The following is a 26313-nucleotide window of genomic DNA, read 5'->3' as shown; positions in this document are numbered from 1 at the left end:
AAAGGGCTTTTTTATCTGTAAAATTGAGGGTTAATATTGATTGAAACATGATGTTAAACTGTTGTGACATGTTTATTACTTAATAAAAATGCAAATATTTTAAATAAATGATGTTGTAAATATGAAAGTTTTTGTTTTCTTTATTCAAAGTTGAATGGAGTGCAGTCTCTTTGATTGATTCATTTTCATATTGTTTTGGTTTTCTGTGGCTACAAGTATTTGCACATGACATCATTTTGCTTAGTATTATGATTTTTGTTCTAGCAACTGAACATGAAATAATTTTCATTTGGTTAATTCAGATCTTTGATTGATTAAAATTTTGCAAATGATTATGATACAAAGTACTGTTTCTTAAGATTCATCATTTTTCAGAAAAGAATTTCATTATTAAATTTTACAATGGACAGTCTATACAAAAAACACTTTCTGTTTTCATACATGTAACTATTTGTAAATTTTGAAATGTGTGCTGATTCAAAAATTTTAGTGCAAGTATGTTTGTTCCTAAAACATATTTAATAAACTATGTATTCAGTGCTATTGAATCATTTAATCTTAATTTTCTATTTAGAATTCTCAGTTTCCATTTTTTCAAAGTCAACAAGTCAAAATTCAAAGTCACTGTTGGCATCACTTTCATCACTTTCATAGCCATCCTCATCATACTCATCCTCTTGCAACATTTGTTTACATGCAGCCTTGACTTCCTCTCTTAACATTTGTCTGATGTTGTCCCCCGTGATGTCTGTCTGGCATTCTGAATCAACTGTTTCGACAGTTTCATTTTGTGCACCTTCTGTTATCAAATTTGTTGTATCGAAACGCTGTATTACGTTAGTGCAACCTCCATTTTTATGGAACTATTTTGTCTTGTCAAATGTATGATTTCACTTTCACTTCGTAACTATGGATTCTACATTAAAAAAAACTAGCGAGATTATAATGATGAAAATCTGACATTGCACAAAGAACAGAAACGTGCCTTTCTGTTGGAGTCAAAGACGTCATTTTGTCCGAGCGATATCATGTGTTTAGCCGAACTATTTATCAGACGATAACAGAGGTGAAAGTGAAGCTTGCGTAGCGCGCCCTCTGGTGAGAGAATGCGGAAAAAGCTGTCGAAATGACGCTGACCTCGAAGAGAGCACCAAAACAAACTCGATCAACCGAACGCAACGAATAGAAAGTTTTCAAGCCAATTTTAAGGCTTTTATGAAGAAACTTACGATTAAAAATATTTTACAATTTTTTTTTTTTTTGCAAAAGATTTTTTCTGCCGGTACTTAATGCAATTGTAGGCGGGTAAAAGTACTGGGTACCGGCTCTTAATGAAAGCACTGATACAGAATAACACTGTCAATATCATACAACACAGAATAACACTGTCAATATCATACAATACAGAATAACACTGTCAATATCATACAGAATAACACTGTCAATATCATACAACACAGAATAACACTGTCAATATCATACAACACAGAATAACACTGTCAATATCATACAATACAGAATAACACTGTCAATATCATACAACACAGAATAACACTGTCAATATCATACAGAATAACACTGTCAATATCATACAGAATAACACTGTCACTATCATACAACACAGAATAACACTGTCAACATACAACACAGAATAACACTGTCAATATCATACAACACAGAATAACACTGTCAATATCATACAACATACAGAATAACACTGTCAATATCATACAGAACAACACTGTCAATATCATACAGAACAACACTGTCAATATCATACAACACAGAATAACACTGTCAATATCATACAACACAGAATAACACTTTCAATATCATACAACATACAGAATAATACTGTCAATATCATACAACACAGAATAACACTGTCAATATCATACAGAATAACACTGTCACTATCATACAACACAGAATAACACTGTCAATATCATACAACACAGAATAACACTGTCAATATCATACAACACAGAATAATACTGTCAATATCATACAACCCGAGTCATTTCCACAAGTTTGCAAGTATTTATAAGATGTCCGGGCCAAACTGAATTGATAAGTTTATGTTTGAAATCGGAAAATAATCATTAATTTTCACAATGGAATAGAGCTGAATTATGAGTATAAATCAATTAGAAAGAATCTTTATTCAAAACAACTTGCTAACGCTAACCCTTGATAATCAAAAGCCTGGGATCCACCACTCAGAAAGGAAAACCCTTGGATCCAATATAAAATATGATAAAATTAGGACTGCAGACTAACTCACCTGGAGTTTCGACAATCCAACAGCGATCTCATCGAACACTACCGTGAGGAAGGCCTTAGGAAGACTGAAGTTGTTCAACTCCGGCTTCATGTTCAGTTTGAGGTGGGCCACCGAGGAGATTGGCTTGATTACTGAAAAATAATCAAAGTACTGAAAGGATCAATCAAAAAACTTAAAGGATTAATCAAAGTACTGAAAGGTTGATTGATTGTTATATTTTCCGTCACACTCAACAATTTTTCAGTTATCTGGTGGCGCCCAGTTTTTATTGGTGGAAGAGAGAACCCAGATACAATGTACCTGGGAAGAGACCACCGACCTTCTGAAAGTAAACTGGAAAACTTTCTCACTTACCGACGCGAGCAGGATTCAAACCCGCGCCGACAGAGGTGAGAGGCCATGTGATTTTGAGCACGATGCTCTAACCACTCGGCCACGGAGGCCCAGGACATAAAGGGTTGATAAAAGTACTGAAAGGATTAATCATAGTACTGAAAGGACTAGATGGCAAGGCAAAATAATTAAAACACTCAAGAGGATGAAATTATTACAAAATATCAAAAATGAACTTCATCAGCCCAATCAAATTTAGTCTGGAAAGCTAGACAGTAAATTCTAAATACTTATCTAAAGTTTAGAATGAATAAAACATCAAAGGTCCACAATGTACAAAATCAATTTCATCTGTTTGACTACACAAGTATCCATTAGTCAAAGAACCAAAACTCTCTTTACTGGATAAAGATTTCATAACAATTACAATTTTGTCATTCATATGTTCACACTAGCTCTCTCATTTCGAAGTCATGTGACTTGCATATTCAATAAGTGAAAATACTTTCTTTACATGTTAAGACCAGTCAAAGCCAGATTTCTAGACCTAGAATGATGGCAGTCTTTATGATGTGTTTCATCAGTAGATATTTAGATTTCCAATGTTTTTGCCATTGATATCTTTACAAATTGTAATGATAGCCATTTTCTCATGAACGTGTATGATTCTTTATAAATATAGTACGGCTGGGAATTCCGACAGAAAGATTGATTGATTGTATCTGGCAACTGTTTAACAATCCTTTCGAAAATTTTCCACTCATGTCATGATATGGAGATGTCACCAAATGTCGAACAGAAAAGAAAGCAGAATGTAAATATAAAAAAAATAATTTCATTTTGAAAATACACAGGGAAATGAACTGCTTCACTCACTTTTGATGAAGAATTAACATTTCATGACAGATGTAGTTAGTATCCGCCTGCATTTTCAAACATAAAATTCATTTCATAGAAGTCTTACAGAACTGGTGTGTCGTTGAGTGGTCTTTTCCTGCTATTTCTTTTCCTAATTTCTCCTGTAAAAACACAAGAAATTAAAATTCAACAAATTGCCCTCTACAAGAAAATTTAATTAACCCAATATTTATTCTGATACTCGCTAGTCTAATAATGATTTATCAGTAGTCTACTAATAATATTTGTAGTATTTTATCAACAGGAGTCTAATACTGATTTATCAGTAGTCTACTAATAATATTTGTAGTATTTTATCAACAGGAGGCAGGAGTCTAATGATGACTAAGGCGTAAAAATAATAATTGTGTTGTCCCTGTTTAAAGACCTACCCTAACCTAATCTCTTCAAGCTTGACATCAGGATTTAATTATCGTTATTAAAATATCTCTCCTTGATGTTGATGACATTAGGAAATTTAAGATGATCTTATCATCGTAATTAATTATCTGTAAATAAATACATTAAGAAATTTTAAGACGATCTTATCATCGTAATTATCTGTAAATAAATACATTAGGAAATTTAAGACGATCTTATCATCGTGATTAATTATCTGTAAATAAATACATTAGGAAATTTAAGACGATCTTATCATCGTAATTAATTATCTGTAAATAAATACATTAGGAAATTTAAGACGATCTTATCATCATAATTATCTGTCCATGATGACACTAGGAAATTTAAGACGATCTAATCATCGTAATTAATTATCTGTCCATAATGACACTAGGAATATTAAGACGATCTTATCATCATAATTAATTATCTGTCCATGATGACACTTGGAAATTTAAGATGATCTTATCATCGTAATTAATTATCTGTCCATGATGACACTAAGAAATTTAAGACGTCAAAAAATTCAGATGGTATCTTGATTTGAAGTGACACAACGCTTCAGAATCATATTAGTATCAGTATCATATTAGTATCATATTAGTATCAGTATCATATTAGTATCAGTATCATATTAGTATCAGAATCATATTAGTATCAGTATCATATTAGTATCAGTATCATATTAGTATCATATTAGTATCAGTATCATATTAGTATCAGTATCATATTAGTATTAGTATCATATTAGTATCAGTATCATATTAGTATCAGTATCATATTAGTATCAGTATCATAGTGTCAAAATCATATTAGTATCAGTATCATATAAGTATCATATTAGTATCAGTATCATATTAGTATCAGTATCATATTAGTATTAGTATCATATTAGTATCAGTATCATATTACAATCAGTATCATAGTATCAGTATCATATTAGTATCAGTATCATATTAGAATCAGTATCATAGTATCAGAATCATATTAGTATCAGTATCACATTAGAATCAGTATCATATTAGTATCAGTATCATATTAGAATCATATTAGTATCAGTATCATATTAGTATCAGTATCAGAATCATATTAGTATCAGCATCATATTAGTATCAGTATCATATTAGTATCAGTATCAGAATCATATTAGTATCAGTATCATATTAGTATCAGTATCATATTAGTATCAGAATCATATTAGTATTAGTATCATATTAGTATCAGTATCATAGTGTCAGAATCATATTAGTATCAGTATCATATTAATATCAGTATCATATATATTAGTATCAGTATCATATTAGTATCAGCATCATATTAGAATCAGTATCATATTAGTATTAGTATCATATTAGTATCAGTATCATAGTGTCAGAATCATATTAGTATCAGTATCATATTAGTATCAGAATCATAGTATCATGCATATTTTTCATTTCTCAGAAGGAGATTGATTGATTGTATTTTGTTTAATGTCCCTCTCGAGAATTTTTCACTGATATGGAGACATCACCATTGCTGCTGAAGGGCTGAGACCTATGCTCGGTGCTTACAGTCTTTTGTGCAAGGAGGGTTTTTATCGTGCTACACCTGCCATGACACGGGGCCTCCGTTTTTGCAGTTTTATCTGAAGGACCACCCCTTTTAGTCACCTCTTACATGTACAACAAGCATGGGGTACTGAGGAACTATTGTAACCCGGATCCCCACAGGACTTATAGCTTGGAACAGAAGTACTAGAGTTCAGGTAAGTTAATACCAGATTACCAGGACTAATCATAGGTCTGAATTTGTGGTAAGCTGGTGATGTCTCAATAATTGATTATATATCAAGAAATCTACGGTATTCAATAGATTGATTGATTTTTTTATGCCGTTTTGGCAATATTTCAGCCATTTTACTGTTATTCAATAGACTATAGACTAACTTTATTTACTTATTCAGAAATCTACGTTATTCAATAGACTAACTTTAATCTACAGAATTAAATAGATTAACTTTATTTACTTACAAGGAGTCGAACATTCTCTAGTGAGGAATACAACTCGGCACTACTGTCCCAGTACACCGCTAGAGAATCCAACTTCACTAACTGTAAAACGAAAACAGCGTAAACATCGTAAATTCAAATCTAATACAAAACGAGAACAGTGTAAACATCGTAAATTCACATCTAATACAAAACGAGAACAGCGTAAACATCGTAAATTCACATCTAATACAAAACGAGAACAGCGTAAACATCATAAATTCACATCTAATACAAAACGAGAACAGCGTAAACATCGTAAATTCACATCTAATACAAAACGAGAACAGCGTAAACATCGTAAACTCGTATCTAATACAAAACGAGAACAGCGTAAACATCGTAAATTCACATCTAATACAAAACGAGAACAGCGTAAACATCGTAAACTCGTATCTAATACAAAACGAGAACAGCGTAATCATTGTAAATTCACATCTAATACAAAACGAGAACAGCGTAAACATCGTAAACTCGTATCTAATACAAAACAAGAACAGCGTAAACATCGTAAATTCATATCTAATACAAAACGAGAACAGCGTAAACATCATAAATTCACATCGTATACAAAACAAGAACAGCGTAAACATCGTAAATTCACATCTAATACAAAACAAGAACAGCGTAAACATCGTAAATTCACCAACTGTAAAACGAGAACAGCGTAAACATCGTAAATTCACATCGAATACAAAACAAGAACAGCGTAAACATCGTAAATTCACATCTAATACAAAACAAGAACAGCGTAAACATCATAAATTCACCAACTGTAAAACGAGAACAGCATAAACATCGTAAATTCACATCTAATACAAAACGAGAACAGCGTAAACATCGTAAATTCACATCTAAAACAAAACAAGAACAGCGTAAACATTGTAAATTCGTATCTAATACAAAACAAGAACAGCGTAAACATCGTAAATTCACATCTAATACAAAACAAGAACAGCGTAAACATCGTAAATTCACCAACTGTAAAACGAAAACAGCGTAAACATCGTAAATTCACATCTAATACAAAACAAGAACAGTGTAAACATCGTAAACTCGTATCTAATACAAAACAAGAACAGCGTAAACATCGTCAATTCACCAACTGTAAATCGAAAACAGCGTAAACATCGTAAATTCACATCTAATACAAAACGAAAACAGCGTAAACATCGTCAATTCACATCTAATACAAAACGAAAACAGCGTAAACATCGTCAATTCACCAAGTTGAACTCATACATGCCAACTTTCCCGATTTGTGCGGGATTTTCCCAATTTGAAGCAGTTGAAAAGGCAAATCCCGATATCCCGATCGGGATTGCAACAAGAGGCCCAAGGGCCTAGAATCGCTCTTCTGATAAATTGTACAACCCCACCATTTCTATTCTTAGCCTCTTAGTATTCTAAATCTTTAGTTAAATCCTAAGAATTCAAAAAAGTAGGTCAATGTGACCTACTTTTTGGTTTACACATTTTGAGAACCCAAGAAATATCAACTGACAAAGTTTGATGATTTTAAGCCAATTAGTATCTGAATATTGAAATATAGCTGTCAAATTCCAATCGTAGGTCATGGTGACCTACTTTCTGGTCAGCGAACTCCGAACATGCAAGACCCCTCAACTGACAAAGTTTGATGACTGTAGGTCAAATAGTATCTGAAATATATAAATATAGCCGTCCAATTCCAAAAGTAGGTCACAGTGACCTACTTTTTGGTTGATACACTCCGAAGACTCAAGATGCATCAACTGACAAAGTTTGATGACTGTAGGTCAAATAGTATCTGAAATGTATAAATATAGGTGTCCAATTCCAAAAGTAGGTCAAGTTGACCTACTTTTTGGTCGAAACCCTTCGAACATGCAAGACCCATCAACTGACAAAGTTTGATGACTGTAGGTCAAATAGTATTTGAAATATATAAATATAGCCGTCAAATTCCAAAAGTAGGTCAAGGTGACCTACTTTTTGGTCGACACACTCCATTGACTCAAGATGCATCAACTGTCAAAGTTTGATGATTGTAGGTCAATTAGTGACTGAAATATATAAATATAACTGTCAAATGCCAAAAGTAGGTCACAGTGACCTACTTTTTGGTTGATACACTCCGAAGACTCAAGATGCATCAACTGACAAAGTTTGATGATTGTAGGTCAAATAGTGTCTGAAATATAGTAATTTAGCTGTCAAATACCAAAAGTAGGTCACGGTGACCTACTTTTTGGTCGACACGAACCGAAGACTGAAGACGCATCAACTGACAAAGTTTGATGATCCTAGGTTTTACAGTGCCCAAAATATGCATCTAAAATTGAAAATGTGAAATTTGAATATCTGCAAAATTCAAAAAGTAGGTCACTGTGACCTACTTTTTTTATAAATATGTTTCAAGGCCTCAAGATGCATCAACTTACAAGATTTGATGATTCTAAACCTCTCGGTATTTGAAATAACAACTTAAAATATATCTATAAATGATAAGCCATCAAATTCAGAAAGTAGGTCACGGTGATCTATTTTTTAGTTGACGCATTTCAAGGTCCCATGATCCACCAACTGACAAGTTTTGATGATCATAGGCTTCAAAGTGTCCAAGATATGCATCAAAATTAATTTTAAAATAAATATCTGCAAAATTCAAAAAGTAGGTCACCGTGACCTACTTTTGAGACATCTTGACACAAGGTCCTAAGATGCATCAACTGTCAAAATTTGATGATCCTAGTCCTTATAATGACTAAAATATCTAAGATTTAAGGAATTTAAAAAAAATTTAAATTTAGGTCAACTTTGAAGTGACCTTGAGACCATGCCCTTTGCCCCAGGGTAATGCCTAGAACAACTTTTAATCTACAACATATCCTCATCCTTATGTGTAAGTTTGGTGATAATCTGCCCTGTGGTTCTTGAGAAGAAGATTTTTTAGCAATCACTACTTTTGTTTGTATTTTCCTGATTATCTCCCCTTGTTAAAGGGTCACATCCCTTTATTTATTATGTATGAAAGCCCTTGGGCCAATGATACCCTGTAACAAATTTGAAAGAAATTGGCCAAGGGGTTCTTGAGTTATAGCCCTTTTTCTAAAAAGTTTACGCACACCGCACACCACACAAATGGCCATAGCATTAGCTCTTTGAGCCTTTGGCTCAGAAGAGCTAAAAATACCCTGAAATCCTGATTTCTAAAAATATCTCCCATTTTACGACAACAAACCCCCATTTCCAACCAGAATTTGAAATCCTGCGTCATTTCTGAACTGGCCAATCAGAAATCGGGACAATAGTCAGCCATTGCTTTTTACCTCTGTCGCATGGTATCGGGGTGGTGTAATTTACCTGGTCTGCCAGTGTCAGGGTGCTTATTGGACAGTGCGAAGCATGTTTTGATAGTAATTAATCAGGAAGACTTCAAATTGACATATCCTTTACACAAACGTGAATGACAACGATGATAGTGTCACCACCAAACAATCGGACATTCCTGATTTTTGCCTCTCGCTGACAGCATCCAAAATATGCAATAAGGTACGTCAAATGTATTTTTTTCCAACTATAATAATATAGGCTATCCGAATATATCTCTCTATAGCGATATATTGTATAGTCTATATAGTGTAGTATTCAATAGACTTTGTGATGCGTAATTCGCACAAATCTGTACTGAATTTTATATTAGCAAGTAGCCTTAATTTACAAGTAAATCGTATATTTTGATGTGTTTTTTCCTGGTAATTATTTCAGATGTCATGGGTGCAAAGGTTTTGTTTGCAAACTTCATAACAGGGCAAATCACTTCTTTCCTGGTTGCAATGCAGATTGTTCCACCAGACTCTGCAGGCCCATGTTTACAGACAAGCAAGATCGCCTTTGTAGTCGTACCTAAATGCATGTGCTTTAATTCAAATTTTGATATATATATATAGACCAGCCATTGTTTATATGGTGTAAAAGGATGCAACTTTAAGTATTATTTGATAATATGTATGTGACTTGTTGGAGAGGATTTTTTGCTGAATGGATGATTTTAATAAAGTATTTATGTATACCTTTCAAAGTGTTGTTTTTTTTTATAGTTTTGTTAAAGTTAATGGTCAAACACACTTGATGTTGTGTTAATGTATGATACATGTGCAATGATTAGATTGATATTTTATTTGAAAAGACAAATATTTATTTTCATGATACAATGTCGTGAATTTTGAGCTATGAAAAAAGGTCGTCGCACGCAAAATCCCCCATGGGGATTTTTAAAAGTTGGCATGTATGCCAACTGTAAAATGCAAACAGCGTAAACATCGTAAATTCACCAACTGAAAAACGAGAACAGCGTAAACATCGTAAATTCACATCTAATACAAAACAAGAACAGCGTAAACATCGTAAATTCACATCAAATACAAAATGGGAACAGCGTAAACATTGTAAATTCACATCTAATACATATATACTATTACTACAGTAACTCGATCAGATCAAGTCGAGTTGACAGGTGCGGATCATCACACGAGACGAGAAGCATCTGATGATCGGCACCTGTCAACAAGACATGATCAAACTCTTCAGATCAAGTTATTGTAGTAATGATAAATCTATTATATACCCTTATGTATATCTAAATTCACATTTATAAGATAATAAATGTAATCCAAATTATCAAAAACACAGACATACAGTGAAATTGTATTTTATGTACGCAGTTTTGTTTGTGACGAAGTCAATATTTTCCACAAAAAACTTTGCGCTGATGCATTGTGACATCATCAGTTTCAGAGGATACTGATATGGAATCAGAAAACACCTGTGTAGTGATCCGGAAATTCGGATCACACTCTGTGAAATCCACTATATCAAATAACAAAACATTGATGGGTATATAATAACAAGAGGCCCAAGGGCCAAATCGCTCACCTGATTTACCTTGGCCGATATTTAAAGATTTTCCTTATATATTCGCATGTGAAACTTTGATCCCTGTTGTGGCACCAACCTACTTCCTAGGGCCATGATTTTTACAAACTTGAATCTGCATTATGTCAGGAAGCTTTCATGTAAATGTAAAATTCTTTGGCAGCTATCTAAGTTGATATCCATGATCCACCCCTTCATTACTAGTCAGGTGCTCTAACCACTGATCTAAGCTGATATCCACGATCCATCCCTTCATTACTAGACAGGTGCTCTAACCACTGATCTAAGCTGATATCCACGATCCACCCCTTCATTACTAGACAGGTGCTCTAACCACTGATCTAAGCTGATATCCACGATCCACCCCTTCATTACTAGTCAGGTGCTCTAACCACTGATCTAAGCTGATATCCACGATCCACCCCTTCATTACTAGACAGGTGCTCTAACCACTGATCTAAGCCGATATCTACGATCCACCCCTTCATTACTAGACAGGTGCTCTAACCACTGATCTAAGCTGATATCCACGATCCACCCCTTCATTACTAGTCAGGTGCTCTAACCACTGATCTAAGCTGATATCCACGATCCACCCCTTCATTACTAGACAGGTGCTCTAACCACTGATCAAAGCTGATATTTACTTATTAAGATATCTACGTTATTCATGATCCACCCCTTCATTACTAGACAGGTGCTCAGCATGTAAGATACTAATAAGAAGCCCAAAGGCTTAATTGGTCACCTGGGTATTAGTTATAACAATGGAGATACCATATTTTCTATGTTTGTCAGCTGATAATTTGGGATATTTTCAATCAAAATTTGGGAAAACGCAGTCAATTTTCAACTTTGAATGGGTCCTCATACCAGACCCGCATGCATGGACATCATGGCCCTGGAACCAAACCCTTACCCCCTGGGATCATGAAATTTACAATTTTGGTAAAGATCTACCTTCTCCTTCTAAATATCTATTTCATTTCAATTTAGTATCAGACTGGGGTTTTTACAGATATACACTATATATATTAAGGTTGGCCCCACCCTGGAGTCAGAACCTCTTCCACGGGAATCGTGAAATTTACAATTTTGGTAGAGGTCTTCCTGTTTGACACAATTACGCATTTAGTTTTTCTTAAAGATATCTGGTTGCAAAGAAGATTTTTTAAAAATTAGTAAATTTTTGCCTGTTTTTACCCTACCCCTAGGGCCCCTGGGGTGCAGGAATCCTGAAATTTACAATTTTTGTCCACTTTGTCCCACAGATGCTTCATACCAAATTTGAAAAGAATTGGAACAGTGGTTAAAAATTTAAATGATCAATTGCTAATGCACGATGGACGACTCACGACAATGGACGCAGACTAAATGCAATTGGTCACCTAAAAAGAAACTGTTACCTTGAAAACTTGGTTCACGACTTCTTTTAGAACGCATGGTTTCCAGTTTTCATCTGTAGTCTACAGCGAAAGACAAAGCATGAGAAAAATTTCATGAAAATGAAAGTAAAAAGTGATGAAAGTAAAAAGTGATGAAAGTGAAAAGTGATGAAAATCAATGTAAAAAGTGAAGAAATTGAAATTTAAAAAAGTGATAAAAACAAAAAATAAAAAGTGATGGAAACAGAGCCATTACAGCACTTCTTAATCTCCTTCACTTGGGTTAGGGTTAGGGTTGGGGTTAGGGTTAGGGTTTAGGGTTTAGGGTTAGGGTTAGGGTTGGGGTTTAGGGTTTAGGGTTAGGGTTAGGGATGGGGTTAGGGTTAGGGTTAGGCTTGGGAAAATCATCATTGTTCTTTGATAAATTGAGGAAATTGAGTTTACAGTCTTTTCCGTCCAAGTAAAGCTTACAATACATGAATAACAAAACAACCATTTTAACATTTCTCAACTCTATCGATTTTCACTCGCAAGTTCACATTATACAACATATTTTCGATTTCTGAAGACATTTTGGAAATTTTGCTCATAAAATTGGGTAAATGGGTGACTTTTTGTTGTTGAGAATGGGTGACTTTATTGTTGAGAATGGGTGAGTTTTTGTTGTTGAGAATGGGTGAGTTTTTGCTATTGTTGAGAATGGGTGGCTTTTTGTTGTTGAGAATGGGTGACTTTTTGTTGTTGAGAGTGGGTGACTTTTTGTTGTTGAGAGTGGGTGACTTTTTGTTGTTGAGAATGGATGACTTTATTGTTGAGAATGGGTGAATTTTTTGTTGTTGTTGAGAATGGGTGACTGTTGTTGAGAATGGGTGAATTTTTGATGTTGAGAATGGGTGACTTTTTGTTGTTGAGAATGGGTGACTTTTTGTTGTTGAGAATGGGTGACTTTGTTGTTGAAAATGGGTGACTTTTTGTAAATAAACAAGAGATGTTTGTAAAACACATATGCCCCCCAAGGTGCAAAATTGAAAAGGGTTATACACACACATCATTTAATTGATAGTAGTATCATCAATTCAAAATAATGAGCAGACAATATCTTCCTATGTCAAGAGTGAATTGACCATGTGACCTAAAAATCAATAGGGGTCATCTACTCCTTATGCTGTACCAGTGTACCAAGTTTGGTGTCAATCAAGCAAATAATTCTTAAAATATAGGAGACAATATATTACTATGTCCAGTTCAACAATTGACCTTTGACCTCAAAATCAATATGGGTCATCTTCTCCTGAAGATGTACCAGTGTACCAAGTTTGATGTCTGTCAAGCAAAGGGTTCTCAAGATATTGAATGGACAGTATATTCCTACGTCCAGTTTGACCCTTGACCTTTGACCATGTGACCTCAAAATCAATAGGGGTCATCTTCTCCTAAAGTTGTACCAGTGTACCAAGTTTGATGTCTGTCAAGCAAAGGGTTCTCAAGATACTGAACGGACAGTATATTCCTATGTCCAGTTTGACCCTTGACCTTTGACCATGTGACCTCAAAATCAATAGGGGTCATTTTCTTCTGAAGATGTACTGGTGTACCAAGTTTGATGTCTGTCAAGCAAAGGATTCTCTATACATTGAATGGTCACTATATTCCTATGCCCAGTTTGACCCTTGACCTTTGACCTCAAAATCAATAGGGGTCATCTACTCCTTAGGATGTACCAGTGTGCTAAGGTTGATGTTTTTCAAGCAAAGGATTCTCAAGATATTGAGCGGACATTATATTCCTATGTCCAGGGTAGATTGACCCTTGACCTTTGACCTTTTGACCTGAATATCAATAGGGGTCCTCTTCTACTCATAACCAACCCACATATGAAATATCATTACGATCAAGTGAATGGTTCTCAAGATATTGAGCGGACAACACATGGTCTACAGACCGACCGACCGACAGACAGTTGCAAAACAATATGCCCCCTCTTTTTCAAAGGGGGGCATAAAAATAATAACCCTTCATCCCAACTGAGCTACTCAGCTAAGCAATCAAATTAAAAAGGACTCAACAAATATTGCTAATATTTATATTTTTTGTTCATGTTTTAAAAGGAAGTCAGGCATTATGACGATGTAGTGTACCGCCTTAAAACATTCCACTGACTCAGAGTCTAATATCATCTTTATATTACCTGGAAGAGAAGTTCTGCCAGGCTGACTCCAATAGCGAAGGGGTGGGCGGGATTGGTGTACGCGTCTTCGTATCGGATGTGGATATTCTGAACCTGCACCTGAAGGTTCTTGATGATCTGGGCAGCCATTTTCTCTGCAAACGAATCTCTCTTCTGCTCCGTTTCTTTACCTGCGGCGGAGGAAATGGTTGATATGCAACACACTGATCTTCATGGATGTAGTGAATTATTTTTTATTCACAAAAATGCATGAAAACAAGAGCAATGCTCATGCTGCAAAATATATTAGGACACACAGACAGATGGACACGCACACACAGACAGACCGATGTACAGAGAGATGACACACAGACAGATTGACAGACACACAGATGGACAGACACACAGACAGATGGACAGATGGACATGCACACACACAGATGGACAGACACACAGACAGATGGACACATACACACACAGATGGACAGACACACAGACAGATGGACAGACACACAGACAGATGGACGGACACACAGACAGATGGACAGACATACACACAGATGGACAGACAGACAGACAAATGGAAGACACACAGACAGATGGAAAGACACACAGACAGATGGACAGACACACAGACAGACAGACACAGGCAGATGGACAGACACACAGACAGACGGACAGACAGCTCACCTTTCTCAGCAGCAGCTTTCTTAGCCTCCTCCATCTGTTGTAATTTTTTCTGCTTCGATTCTTGTTTTGCCTTTTCTTCCTTCTCAGCATTATATTTGATAGCTAAAAAAAATCATCAAAGTACTGTAAGGATAAAAGTAACATTACATATGTATAAAATGCTCCACTGACAATCACTATCAAACACACTGACAATCACTATCAAACACACTGACAATCACTATCACACACACTGACAATCACTATCAAACACACTGACAATCACTAACAAACACACTGACAATCACTATCAAACACACTGACAAACACACTGACAATCACTATCAAACACACTGACAATCACTATCAAACACAAACATTCAAGTAAGTGTGACACTTGTAGTTATAAATATCACCTATCGTCATGGAGAATATAAGCATTCAAGATATTCGAGGGTTCAAGACATTGAGGCTAATACACATGAAGAAAATGTATTTAGAACTTCTAACTAGTGATGGGCAATCGGACCTAAAACCACAATCGATTATCTGCAATAATCGGACACATGTACTCGATTAATAATCGATTATAATCGGAATTGGCATTTAAGTGTTTTCCCCTCAAATTAGATGTAACAGAATCATTAAATGTATGGAAACAACATTTGAATTCTTTGTTTAATTTATTCACTGATATATAAATCAGAATTCCAATATATCAAGTAATGGAATTTATCTATAATCTCAATGTATCAAAGATATCAGAGATAGACTCCTTTATTTTGACCGTTGAATGTCATTGTTGTTACCGTCCTTCATATCTCCCGCCATTTTCTTTGCTTATATTTGATCGGGTTTGACATACAGAAAATAAAATTTGAACAAAGTTGAAGTGATTTGCGGATTGTATTTGGTCAACGATGTCGGCGACTTTTATTTTGTAATCGATTAGTAGCATCGTGGGTCTCTGAACGACCGACAATCGATCATCGGCGACAATCGTTTCATCACTACTTCTAACTCACTTCAACATATCCATGGTATTTGAAATATTTGATGCTTGAGATAGGGAAGTTCATCTGTATTTACAATTTGATGCTTGAGATAGGGAAGTTCATCTGTATTTACAATTTGATGTTTGAGATAGGGAAGTTCATCTGTATTTACAATTTGATGCTTGAGATAGGGAAGTTCATCTGTATTTACAATTTGATGCTTGAGATAGGGAAGTTCATCTGTATTTACAATTTGATGCTTGAGATAGCGAAGTTCATCTGTATTTACAATTTGATGTTTGAGATAGGGAAGTTCATCTGTATTTATAATTTGATGCTTGAGATAGGGAAGTTCATCTGTATTTACAATTTGATGTTTGAGATAGGAAAGTTCAGGGTTAGAGGAAGTTCATCTGTATTTACAATTTTTCTGTTGCTAGGGGGGTACATTCCTGTCTTTGATTCATAAAAAAACTCAAGCAAACAAAGACTAATGAACTTACAACATTGTCTGTCACTGTACGAGTTTAACACTAATCAGTCATGATTAAAACAGACTGTTTTACAGTACTGCTATTACCATACCTGCATTCGGAACAGCGAGGGCATACAGTCCATCAATGGACGCAATCACCGCCTCTTTGTACAAGTTCTTCCATGGAATCTTTAATGTCAACTTTCCTGTAACCATAGCAACACACATTTTTCATTCATTTAAATACAGACTTTCTTATTTCATTTCTAAGCACAGTAATTATTTCCTCATATAAGTGGTATCAATAAACGGTACTATTCTTAATGCCAAATATTATCGATTTTCCCAATTTTGAAGCTAAAAAAATGCCCAGAAACAAACAGCTAAGTCTTCATAATTCGAGGCTCGTAATTCCCTTTGTAGGAAATGTTGTACTAGTTAACTGTCTTTAAAATAGAAAGCAGATGTCAATAAAATGGCACTAATGTCTTGTAAAATTGCAAACAATGAATACTTCTTTATTCTTTAATATAATTCTTTATTCTGCATTAACTCTAAAACATGACATTTTTAGACGTGCAAGAAAACTCCTAATTTGTTTGTTGTTTTATCGTTACCATTCCTAATCAGTAGGGAAAACACTGAAACAATATACAGTCTACCTAATCAGTAGGAAAAACACTGAAACAATATATGGTCTACCTAATCAGTAGGAAAAACACTGAAACAATATACAGTCTACCTAATCAGTAGGAAAAACACTGAAACAATATACAGTCTACCTAATCAGTAGGAAAAACACTGAAACAATATAGTCTTCTTTAATTCCATCATAAATTCATGGTCAGAACTTTCGGGGGTGGGTGGGTGTCAGTTGTATATTGTTTAACCATCCACTCAAGAATCTTTTGTTTATATGGAGACGTCACAATTGCTGGTGAAGGGCTGAAAATTTTAGGCCTATGCTTGGCGCATACGGCCTTTGAGCAGGATGGGATCTTTATCATGTCACACCTGCTGTGACACGGTGCCACGGTTTTTGTGGTCTCATCCAAAGGATTGCCCCATTTAGTCTCCTTTAATGACAACAAAAAGTCACCCATTGTCAACTGAGGACTTACATGCATTCTAACCCGGATCCCCATAGGAAAAGTTCGGGGGGGGGGGGGGGGGGGGATGTGGTCTCATCCGAAGGGAGGGGAGGGAGGGAATGTGGTCTCATCCAAAGGGAGGGAGAGGGAAGGGATGTGGTCTCATCCAAAGGGAGGGGGAGGGAATGTAGTCTCATTCAAAGGGAGGGGATGTGGTCGTATCAGAAGGGAGGGGGGAGTGAATGTAATCTCATCCTAAGTGAGGGGTAGGGGATGTGGTCTCATCCGAAGGGAGGGGGGTGTGGTCTCATCAGAAGGGAGGGAGAGGGAGGGGATGTGGTCTCATCCGAAGGGAGGGGGAGGGAGGGAGGGGATGTGGTCTCATCCAAAAGGAGGGGGGTGTGGTCTCATCAGAAGGGAGGGGAGGGAGGGGATGTGGTATCATACGAAGGGAGGGGGAGGGGAGGTGGTCTCATCCGAAGGAAGGGGGGAGAGTGAATGTAGTCTCATCTGAAGGAAGGGTGGAGAATGAAAACATAAAATTATCAGCCCTCTACAAGGAAGGGGTAATGGAGGATAGATAACACAATTTTGTTTTGCTTTGGACTAGAGTGACACTCTGTCATTGGATAAAAGTGACTGTAGTGTAAATTTCTGTATATGACAAGTAACAACATTTATACAGCATTATCATGGTGTCCAGAATGTCTTTTAGACTGAATTCCTTTCTTGTACATAATTACAAATGAGATAAATTGGTCCTCAACAAAACAAAACACTTATCAGGTTTGTAACCGTCTACAGAAATGTTTTGAAATATTAACGTCCGTAAATGGCTCTGCCTCGCCTTCAACCCAAAACATTGCTGTTGACAGTCAGTAACAAAGCTAATATTAAGTAATAGTGAACAGACAATAGAATGGGTGTAATAAATAATACAGACCCTGACAAGTTATTACTGGAACTTTGTTGACCCTTGTTAACCCTAACCCTTGACAAGTGAACATAGATGTCACTAATATCAGAACAAACACACACACCCCAAAAAAAAAACTCAAAGAAGTAATCGATTTTCTTTACATCCTAAAGTAATGATAACTTTGTTGTTTGTAATTTTTATACAATTTGAGTATTGATTATTGACAAGTGTGTTATATTAAAATTTACCAGAACCTTTTCTAAAGAAAACGCTGGACACAACTGCTGGACATTACTTAATCTATAGAAAATGCTGGACACAACTGCTGGACATTACTTAATCTATAGAAAACGCTGGACACAACTGCTGGACTTTACTTAATCTATAGAAAACGCTGGACACAACTGCTGGACATTACTTAATCTATAGAAAACGCTGGACACAACTGCTGGACATTACTTAATCTATAGAAAACGCTGGACACAACTGCTGGACATTACTTAATCTATAGAAAACGCTGGACACAACTGCTGGACATTACTTAATCTATAGAAAACATTGGACACAACCACTGGACATTACTTGATATATAGAAAACACTGGACACTACTTGATCTACAGAAAACGCTGGACACTACTTAATCTACAGAAAACGCTGTACACTACTTAATCTGATCATTGTAATTGTGTTCAGCTCTCTATACAAATAATTCTGTAAAACTGTCACATGAGAACGACCACCTAGTACTGTATACAACTGTGTCCTGTCAATCAGGTCATTAAGTCGTCATGTCCTAATGAGTGTGACCTCGTTAATAACTAGTCTACTGTGATTATTAATTACTATACTCCGTTTAATTCTGATGTCTTTATGTCTGGTGCCAATGATAAAATTTCCCCGACATTTAGCTCCGAGCTGAAGGACACTGTGTGTAAAATATATTCTTCTCCTTATTTTGTGACATCATCACATTGTGAATTTGTACGTACAGGTAAATATACACATACACACATGCAAATACACACACATATTTTCTCGCCAAATGATAAAATTTACTTTATGAACATTAGATAAGTTTTTTTACCAACAGAATATCAGTTATTAGGAACAGAATTATTAAGAATACCTTGGTTGTTGTATGGGGGAGGGGGGGGGGGGGTAGGGGGCTGAGACACTGTCTAATAATATAAATATGTTATCTTTCTTTACTACACATAATTACTAGACCCGAGTATCTCACACTGTCTCACGATTACTACAGACACCAGTATCTCACACTGTCTCACAATTACTAGACCTGAGTATCTCACAGTCTCACGATTACTATAGACACCAGTATCTCACACTGTCTCACAATTACTAGACCTGAGTATCTCACAGTCTCACGATTACTAGACACCAGTATCTCACAGTCTCACGATTACTAGACCCGAGTATCTCACACTGTGTCACGATTACTAAACACCAGTATCTCACACTGTCTCACGATTACTAGACACCAGTATCTCACACTGTCTCACGATTACTACACCCGAGTATCTCACACTGTCTCACGATTACTAGATACGAGTATCACACACTGTCTCACGATTACTAGACCCGAGTATCTCACACTGTCTCACGATTACTATAGACACCAGTATCTCACACTGTCTCACAATTACTAGACCTGAGTATCTCACAGTCTCACGATTACTAGACGCCAGTATCTCACAGTCTCACGATTACTAGACCCGAGTATCTCACACTGTGTCACGATTACTAAACACCAGTATCTCACACTGTCTCATGATTACTAGACACCAGTATCTCACACTGTCTCATGATTACTACACCCGAGTATCTCACACTGTCTCACGATTACTAGACACGAGTATCACACACTGTCTCAAGATTACTAGACCCGAGTATCTCACACTGTTTCACGATTACTAGACACAAGTATCTCACACTGTCTCACGATTACTAGACCCGAGTATCTCACACTGTTTCACGATTACTAGACCCGAGTATCTCACACTGTCTCACGATTACTAGACACCAGTATCTCACACTGTCTCACGATTATTAGACACCAGTATCTCACACTGTCTCACGATTACTAGACACCAGTATCTCACACTGTCTCACGATTACTAGACCCGAGTATCTCACACTGTCTCACGATTACTAGACACCAGTATCTCACACTGTCTCACGATTACTAGACACCAGTATCTCACACTGTCTCACGATTACTAGACACCAGTATCTCACACTGTCTCACGATTACTAGACACCAGTATCTCACACTGTCTCACGATTACTAGACACCAGTATCTCACACTGTCTCACGATTACTAGACACCAGTATCACACACTGTCTCACGATTACTAGACACCAGTATCACACACTGTCTCACGATTACTAGACACCAGTATCTCACACTGTCTCACGATTACTAGACACCAGTATCTCACATTGTCTCACGATTACTAGACACCAGAATCTCACATTGTCTCACGATTACTAGACACCAGTATCACACACTGTCTCACGATTACTAGACACTAGTATCACACACTGTCTCACGATTACTAGACACCAGTATCTCACACTGTCTCACGATTACTAGACACCAGTATCTCACACTGTCTCACGATTACTAGACACGAATATCTCACACTGTCTCACGATTACTAGACACGAGTATCTCACACTGTCTCACGATTACTAGACACCAGTATCTCACACTGTCTCATGATTATTAAAATGACTATTAAGTAAAGATCACTTTGTTATCTAATGACTAAATCAATGACTTATTTGATACAATATAACAACACAAATATAAATTTCTCTTTGATTTCTGTACACTCTCCACTCTACGTTGATAAACCCACGAGATAAGCGAGGATTTTCCAGTCGTTCAGAATCGGTGTCTGTCTTTTTGTCATTATGTCACATACATTAATATAACGCGATCAGTGATTCAGAAGTGGTGTCTGAATCTTTTGTGAGCTATTACTTACCAATATGTCCAGCTTTAATCTTCACTGGAAGATCCAAATCATCCTAAAAGATAATAAAAATATCTCTAAATCATCCTAAAAGACAACAAAAGTATCTCTAAATCATCCTAAAATAAAAGACAACAAAAGTATCTCTAAATCATCCTAAAAGACAACAAGAGTATCCCTAAAATTTATGGATGTCCCCCAAACTGCATCTAACCAATTGGAACTACTTCATATGACAAATGACTCGCACAATGATCAATAAAATAACGGTAGAAATAAAGTTTTGTTTTTCAAATATGAGATATATATTCTGAGTGACCTAATGACCTTTCCAAAATGACCTAGAGAATCCCTGTCCGACGGAATATTTGTGATGAATTCTGATCAATTTCTGATGAAAGGTTTAAGAAATTTTAGGTCAGACGAACGGACGGACGGACATGACAGCGACTATATGCTCCCCCGAAAAAAAGGAGCATAAAAAAGGAGTAGTTGTCAAGTCTGTAGAAAACGATAACGGGGATTAGTGTATCTTGTAAATTTAATGGCAAGGAGTCTAACCTTTCACCCACAACACTGCAATAAACGTAATCTTTTTCACGTAACTTGCTACACTGCAATAAACGTAATCTTTTTAACATAACTTGCTACAATGAAATAAACGTAATCTTTTTAACATAACTTGCTACAATGAAATAAACGTAATCTTTTTCACGTAACTTGCTGTCTATAAACAATTGTATCACATACCAGTGCGCTCTCTTTCAGGTCCAAGTTCTGAAGAACAACATCTCCTGATAACAAAAGAAAACAAATGGTAAGTGGCATCTAAATAACAATCACCAAATGGTAAGCAGAATGTTTGAGGAATCTAAATAATATAATCATCAAACTGCTGAGATTTGTAGAGTCTTAGAAATGACAATTCGTTTTCATCTTCAATACTAAATCCGGCACAAGCAGACATGAGATTTCATTTGTCAAACTGGCGTATGCTGAATGTGCCAGTTGACCTTTGATAACCCTGTATGACACTTCATTGCCCTTCTGACCTGCCGTTGGACACCGGTTTCGGAAGACGGACAAATTCCTTGCCGCTTTATGAAAAATGGTGGTTCACACAAGATTCATATATCCTTACCATGCACAACCATGCACATCTTCAATAATGTCAAATGATTACAATTCACAAAATAGTACGAATGATCCGATTTCAATTTTTTTTTTTACAGAATCCAAGTTTAATTTGTATACATGTTTCTATTCCATTCATTCTTTCATGGAATTTTCATGAGTTATCCCACATCGAAAAAAGTTATAACTAAGTTATAACTTATGTAACTAAGAAAAGTTAGGAAAAAGATATAACTAAGTTATCGGAGTTTGGAACCACTTCTTCAAATAAAGTTATACTTTACTTATGACTAAGTTACAAAAAAGGGATGTCTAGTTTTTGGACGATTTTATTTTATTATAAACGTGACAAAATGTGTTTGGGCTGGTTGTTTCATTTGTCAGTGTGTTGCTTTATATGACTGGCGCAATTCAGCACGTGCCGATCTCAGACAAATGAAATCAGCCCACAGAGACAGTAACCAGGAGGTCATGAGTTCGAGTATCGCTCATGCCATGACCACATCAAACCCAAGATGTAAACATAGATATATGAAGTGATTGCTCCTTAGTGGTGTTCCAATCATCGATTATCATCGTGTTCCAATCATCGATTATCATCGTGTTCCAATCATCGATTATCATCGAAAGTCAGTCGATTGTTAGCATATTCTAAGCGCTCGATTATGAAAATTTTATTCCAATTAATTTGATTTTAGATTTTGATTTCTCGATGACTGTAGTTCTTAAAGAATATTCCTTCCATTACGTATATATATAATAACTTAATAAGTTTTGTTTATCGTACTGGCGGCGCACAATTGAAAGACATTGGTCTATATCCATACACGAGGAATAAAACATATTTGCGTCGGAGAAACGTACTTTGGATTCAAACATATAAGCCATCAAAGAGAATCTTGATACTAACAAAGCCATGAATGAATTATGTAGATAAAACTGCTTTCAAAGGCCAGTGTTACTATGCACACATGCATATCGTATTTTCAATTGGTGACAATGGATTTATTTTAAAAATTTATTATTTATTTTTTGTATTTTTAATTGGTGATAATAGATTTGTTTTTATCATTTTATATTTTTTGTTGTTGATCAAATAAATTCCTCTCCTTATTTTTCTTTGCTGAATTTTAATTATGCCAGATCATCGAAAGTTAATGATATGTAATTTTAATATACGGCCCGCATATAACTTGAAGTAAATGACATCCGTTTTTGGCACGTAGCCAGACCCTTCCAAAAATTGCATTTGTTTATAAATATGCAAATATAGTACAGGAAACACAACTACGCACAGAAAATGTTTATTTTCACTATTTTGTTTATTTTCACTATTTTGTTTATTTTCACTATTTTAGCAATAGAAACAACAAATACAAACATAGAAAATATCTATTTACACTTTTTCAGGGTTAGGGTTAGGGTTAGAGTCAAATGACTTTATTACAGAATTTCTAGAAATCTGATTATAATAGATAATTATTAATTAGTTACAGTAAACCAATCATCGATTATGAAATTATTAATTAGTTACAGTAAACCAATCATCGATTATGAAATTATCAATTAGTTACAGTAAACCAATCATCGATTATGAAATTATTAATTAGTTACAGTAAACCAATCATCGATTATGAAATTCCAACCAATTCCTATCACACAGTGACACAGTACCAGTCTACAGTGACTCAAGACACACACAGTGACTCAGTACCAGTCTACAGTGACTCAAGACACACACAGTGACTCAGTACCTGGAGTCTACAGTGACTTAAGACACACACAGTGACTCAGTACCAGTCTACAGTGACTCAAGACCAATGTACAGTGACTCAGGTCCAGTGACTCAGGTCCAATACTACATAGTCAAAATAACTTAATATGAATTTGAAGCAAGTTCCAATGTCACTTAGGTGCAAATTAATTGTTAGAACTGAGGCCAAGTTTAAAAAATTCTTTGTTTGCAGTTGCCGAACCACCTTTTTTTGGGAGTGGTAAGGTAGGTAGAATTTTTTTTTTTTAAATAAATAACATTTACCGTTAGTTTCAGTTTAAATATGTAACTGCACACTACATTTAATTAAAGCGTTTAATTGACAATATAAACTCTAACAGAAAAACAGAGTTAAGATATCCAGAAAACTGAAAACATCGAAAGAGAGGGGGGAAAAATCAGTAATTTATAGTTGGAAAAAAAATTAAGTCGGATACATTTTAAGTGGGTCGGTCAGCAACTGCAAACAAACAATATTTTATTTTAGGCCTGACTGAAGCTGAATGCAACTTTCCAGACACGAATCATGAAGGACTGCTTTGAGATTCGGTGAAGACATATGCAAATATCCAGCCCAGCCGAAATCGAGATGAACTCTTCTTCTATCTCACATTTTCTGTACTTTCACTTTCATTTTCTCCAACAAAATTCTTTTCTGAGGCTTAGAGTAAAACCACTACATTTTTCTTTTCACTCTTGAATCTTGATAGTGGTTAGTAAACTGTTTTGTGAAAAGTGAAAGTAAAATCCTAAAATGCAAGGGACATGATGAAATGTTTTAAGAGAAACTTTGATTGACACATGTTGACCATGTTTTTAGCATTTGCTTGGGACACACACGTGTGCGGGCGGCTGGACGGGAAAGGGGGGGCGGGGGCTAACACGTGAATCTGTTTTGAACCTTGTGGCAGTCATTGGTGACAGTCATAAATTATAGAAATTGAAAAATATTCACATTGGGTGACAAAATATCACTTTCAAATCTAGGGTTTTCTGAATTAAACTCAGATTCAAACCGAACAGAACGTCAACAAACACACACACCCCTTTGATCCGCGCCATATCTATATTCCTTCCGAGTAATAAACAACACGACAGCCAACCCGCATTTTCAGTTTCGCGACACACGACTCTCATCCATCTACGCGGGCATGCATGACGATCGATTGAGCGTGACGCAAGATGTGCTGTCACATCACTCAACCGTGACGGGATGCTGCAAAACAACGAGAGTAGCTTACCTCCCCAAATTCCGATCTTCAGTTGCGATCTGTCCAGATTTTCTACGAAATCTCCTAGATATTTGTTGATAAGGTCAGCTACTAAGGATTCGAAAACCATGATGTTTTTGTACCGAGTTTTCGTGTCTAGCCTTTACATCTTAATTTAGCAACAGATTCTCGTGACACTGAATGACTGACTGCTTGCGTGAAGCTAATAAAACTGGTTCTCTCACCGGCGTGGGAGGGCACCAGGTATTCGTGATACGATATAGAAATGAAGGATTCTCGTGTTCCGGATAAAATTGTATAACTGTATGGAACGCCATAAATCTATTTACTACATATTTTATTGGCACTAAAGCACATGTAAGTGTTGTAAGCCATGTAATGTAAAATACATATTAACATATTAAACTTAAGTCATATTCATCACTTTAAGAGTCAATGTTATAAACTTATAGAATTCATAACAAATTTAAACAACAAAAATTGATGCCATATTTTGTTATTCAGAATCTGGACAAGAGTTTATTCTATCACACTATGCTTGCGGTTGCGGATTTAAGGTGACCCCCCCCCCCCTAAAATTTCTAATTTAAAGTAAATCGTGGTCTCTT

At 35.8% G+C, this 26313-nt stretch overlaps 1 protein-coding gene across 7 annotated transcripts in view; it reads right to left on the bottom strand.

Annotated features, from left to right (window-relative positions):
* LOC125662074 (intermembrane lipid transfer protein VPS13A-like) overlaps nucleotides 1-25972 on the bottom strand; it is a 194987-nt gene extending 169015 nt beyond the window's left edge. For 6 of the 7 annotated variants that reach the window (XM_056147826.1, XM_056147822.1, XM_056147823.1 and 3 more), the window contains exons 1-10: nucleotides 25715-25932; nucleotides 22316-22359; nucleotides 21578-21620; nucleotides 16665-16760; nucleotides 15106-15207; nucleotides 14437-14606; nucleotides 12270-12329; nucleotides 5929-6009; nucleotides 3582-3636; nucleotides 2285-2415 (exon numbers count right to left, since the gene is read on the bottom strand). In XM_056147826.1, coding sequence (XP_056003801.1) covers nucleotides 2285-2415; nucleotides 3582-3636; nucleotides 5929-6009; nucleotides 12270-12329; nucleotides 14437-14606; nucleotides 15106-15207; nucleotides 16665-16760; nucleotides 21578-21620; nucleotides 22316-22359; nucleotides 25715-25814 — 882 coding nt within the window. In that variant the 5' untranslated portion in view covers nucleotides 25815-25932. Of the gene's footprint in view, nucleotides 1-2284; nucleotides 2416-3581; nucleotides 3637-5928; nucleotides 6010-12269; nucleotides 12330-14436; nucleotides 14607-15105; nucleotides 15208-16664; nucleotides 16761-21577; nucleotides 21621-22315; nucleotides 22360-25714 lie in introns of all 7 variants that reach the window. The other variant, XM_056147820.1, reaches the window with a different exon arrangement.
* Nucleotides 25973-26313: the final 341 nt, after the last annotated feature.

This window comes from Ostrea edulis, chromosome 8 (genome assembly GCF_947568905.1).
Source record: "Ostrea edulis chromosome 8, xbOstEdul1.1, whole genome shotgun sequence".
NCBI lineage: Eukaryota > Metazoa > Mollusca > Bivalvia > Ostreida > Ostreidae > Ostrea > Ostrea edulis.
This window is presented reverse-complemented; position numbering and strand designations above follow the sequence as displayed.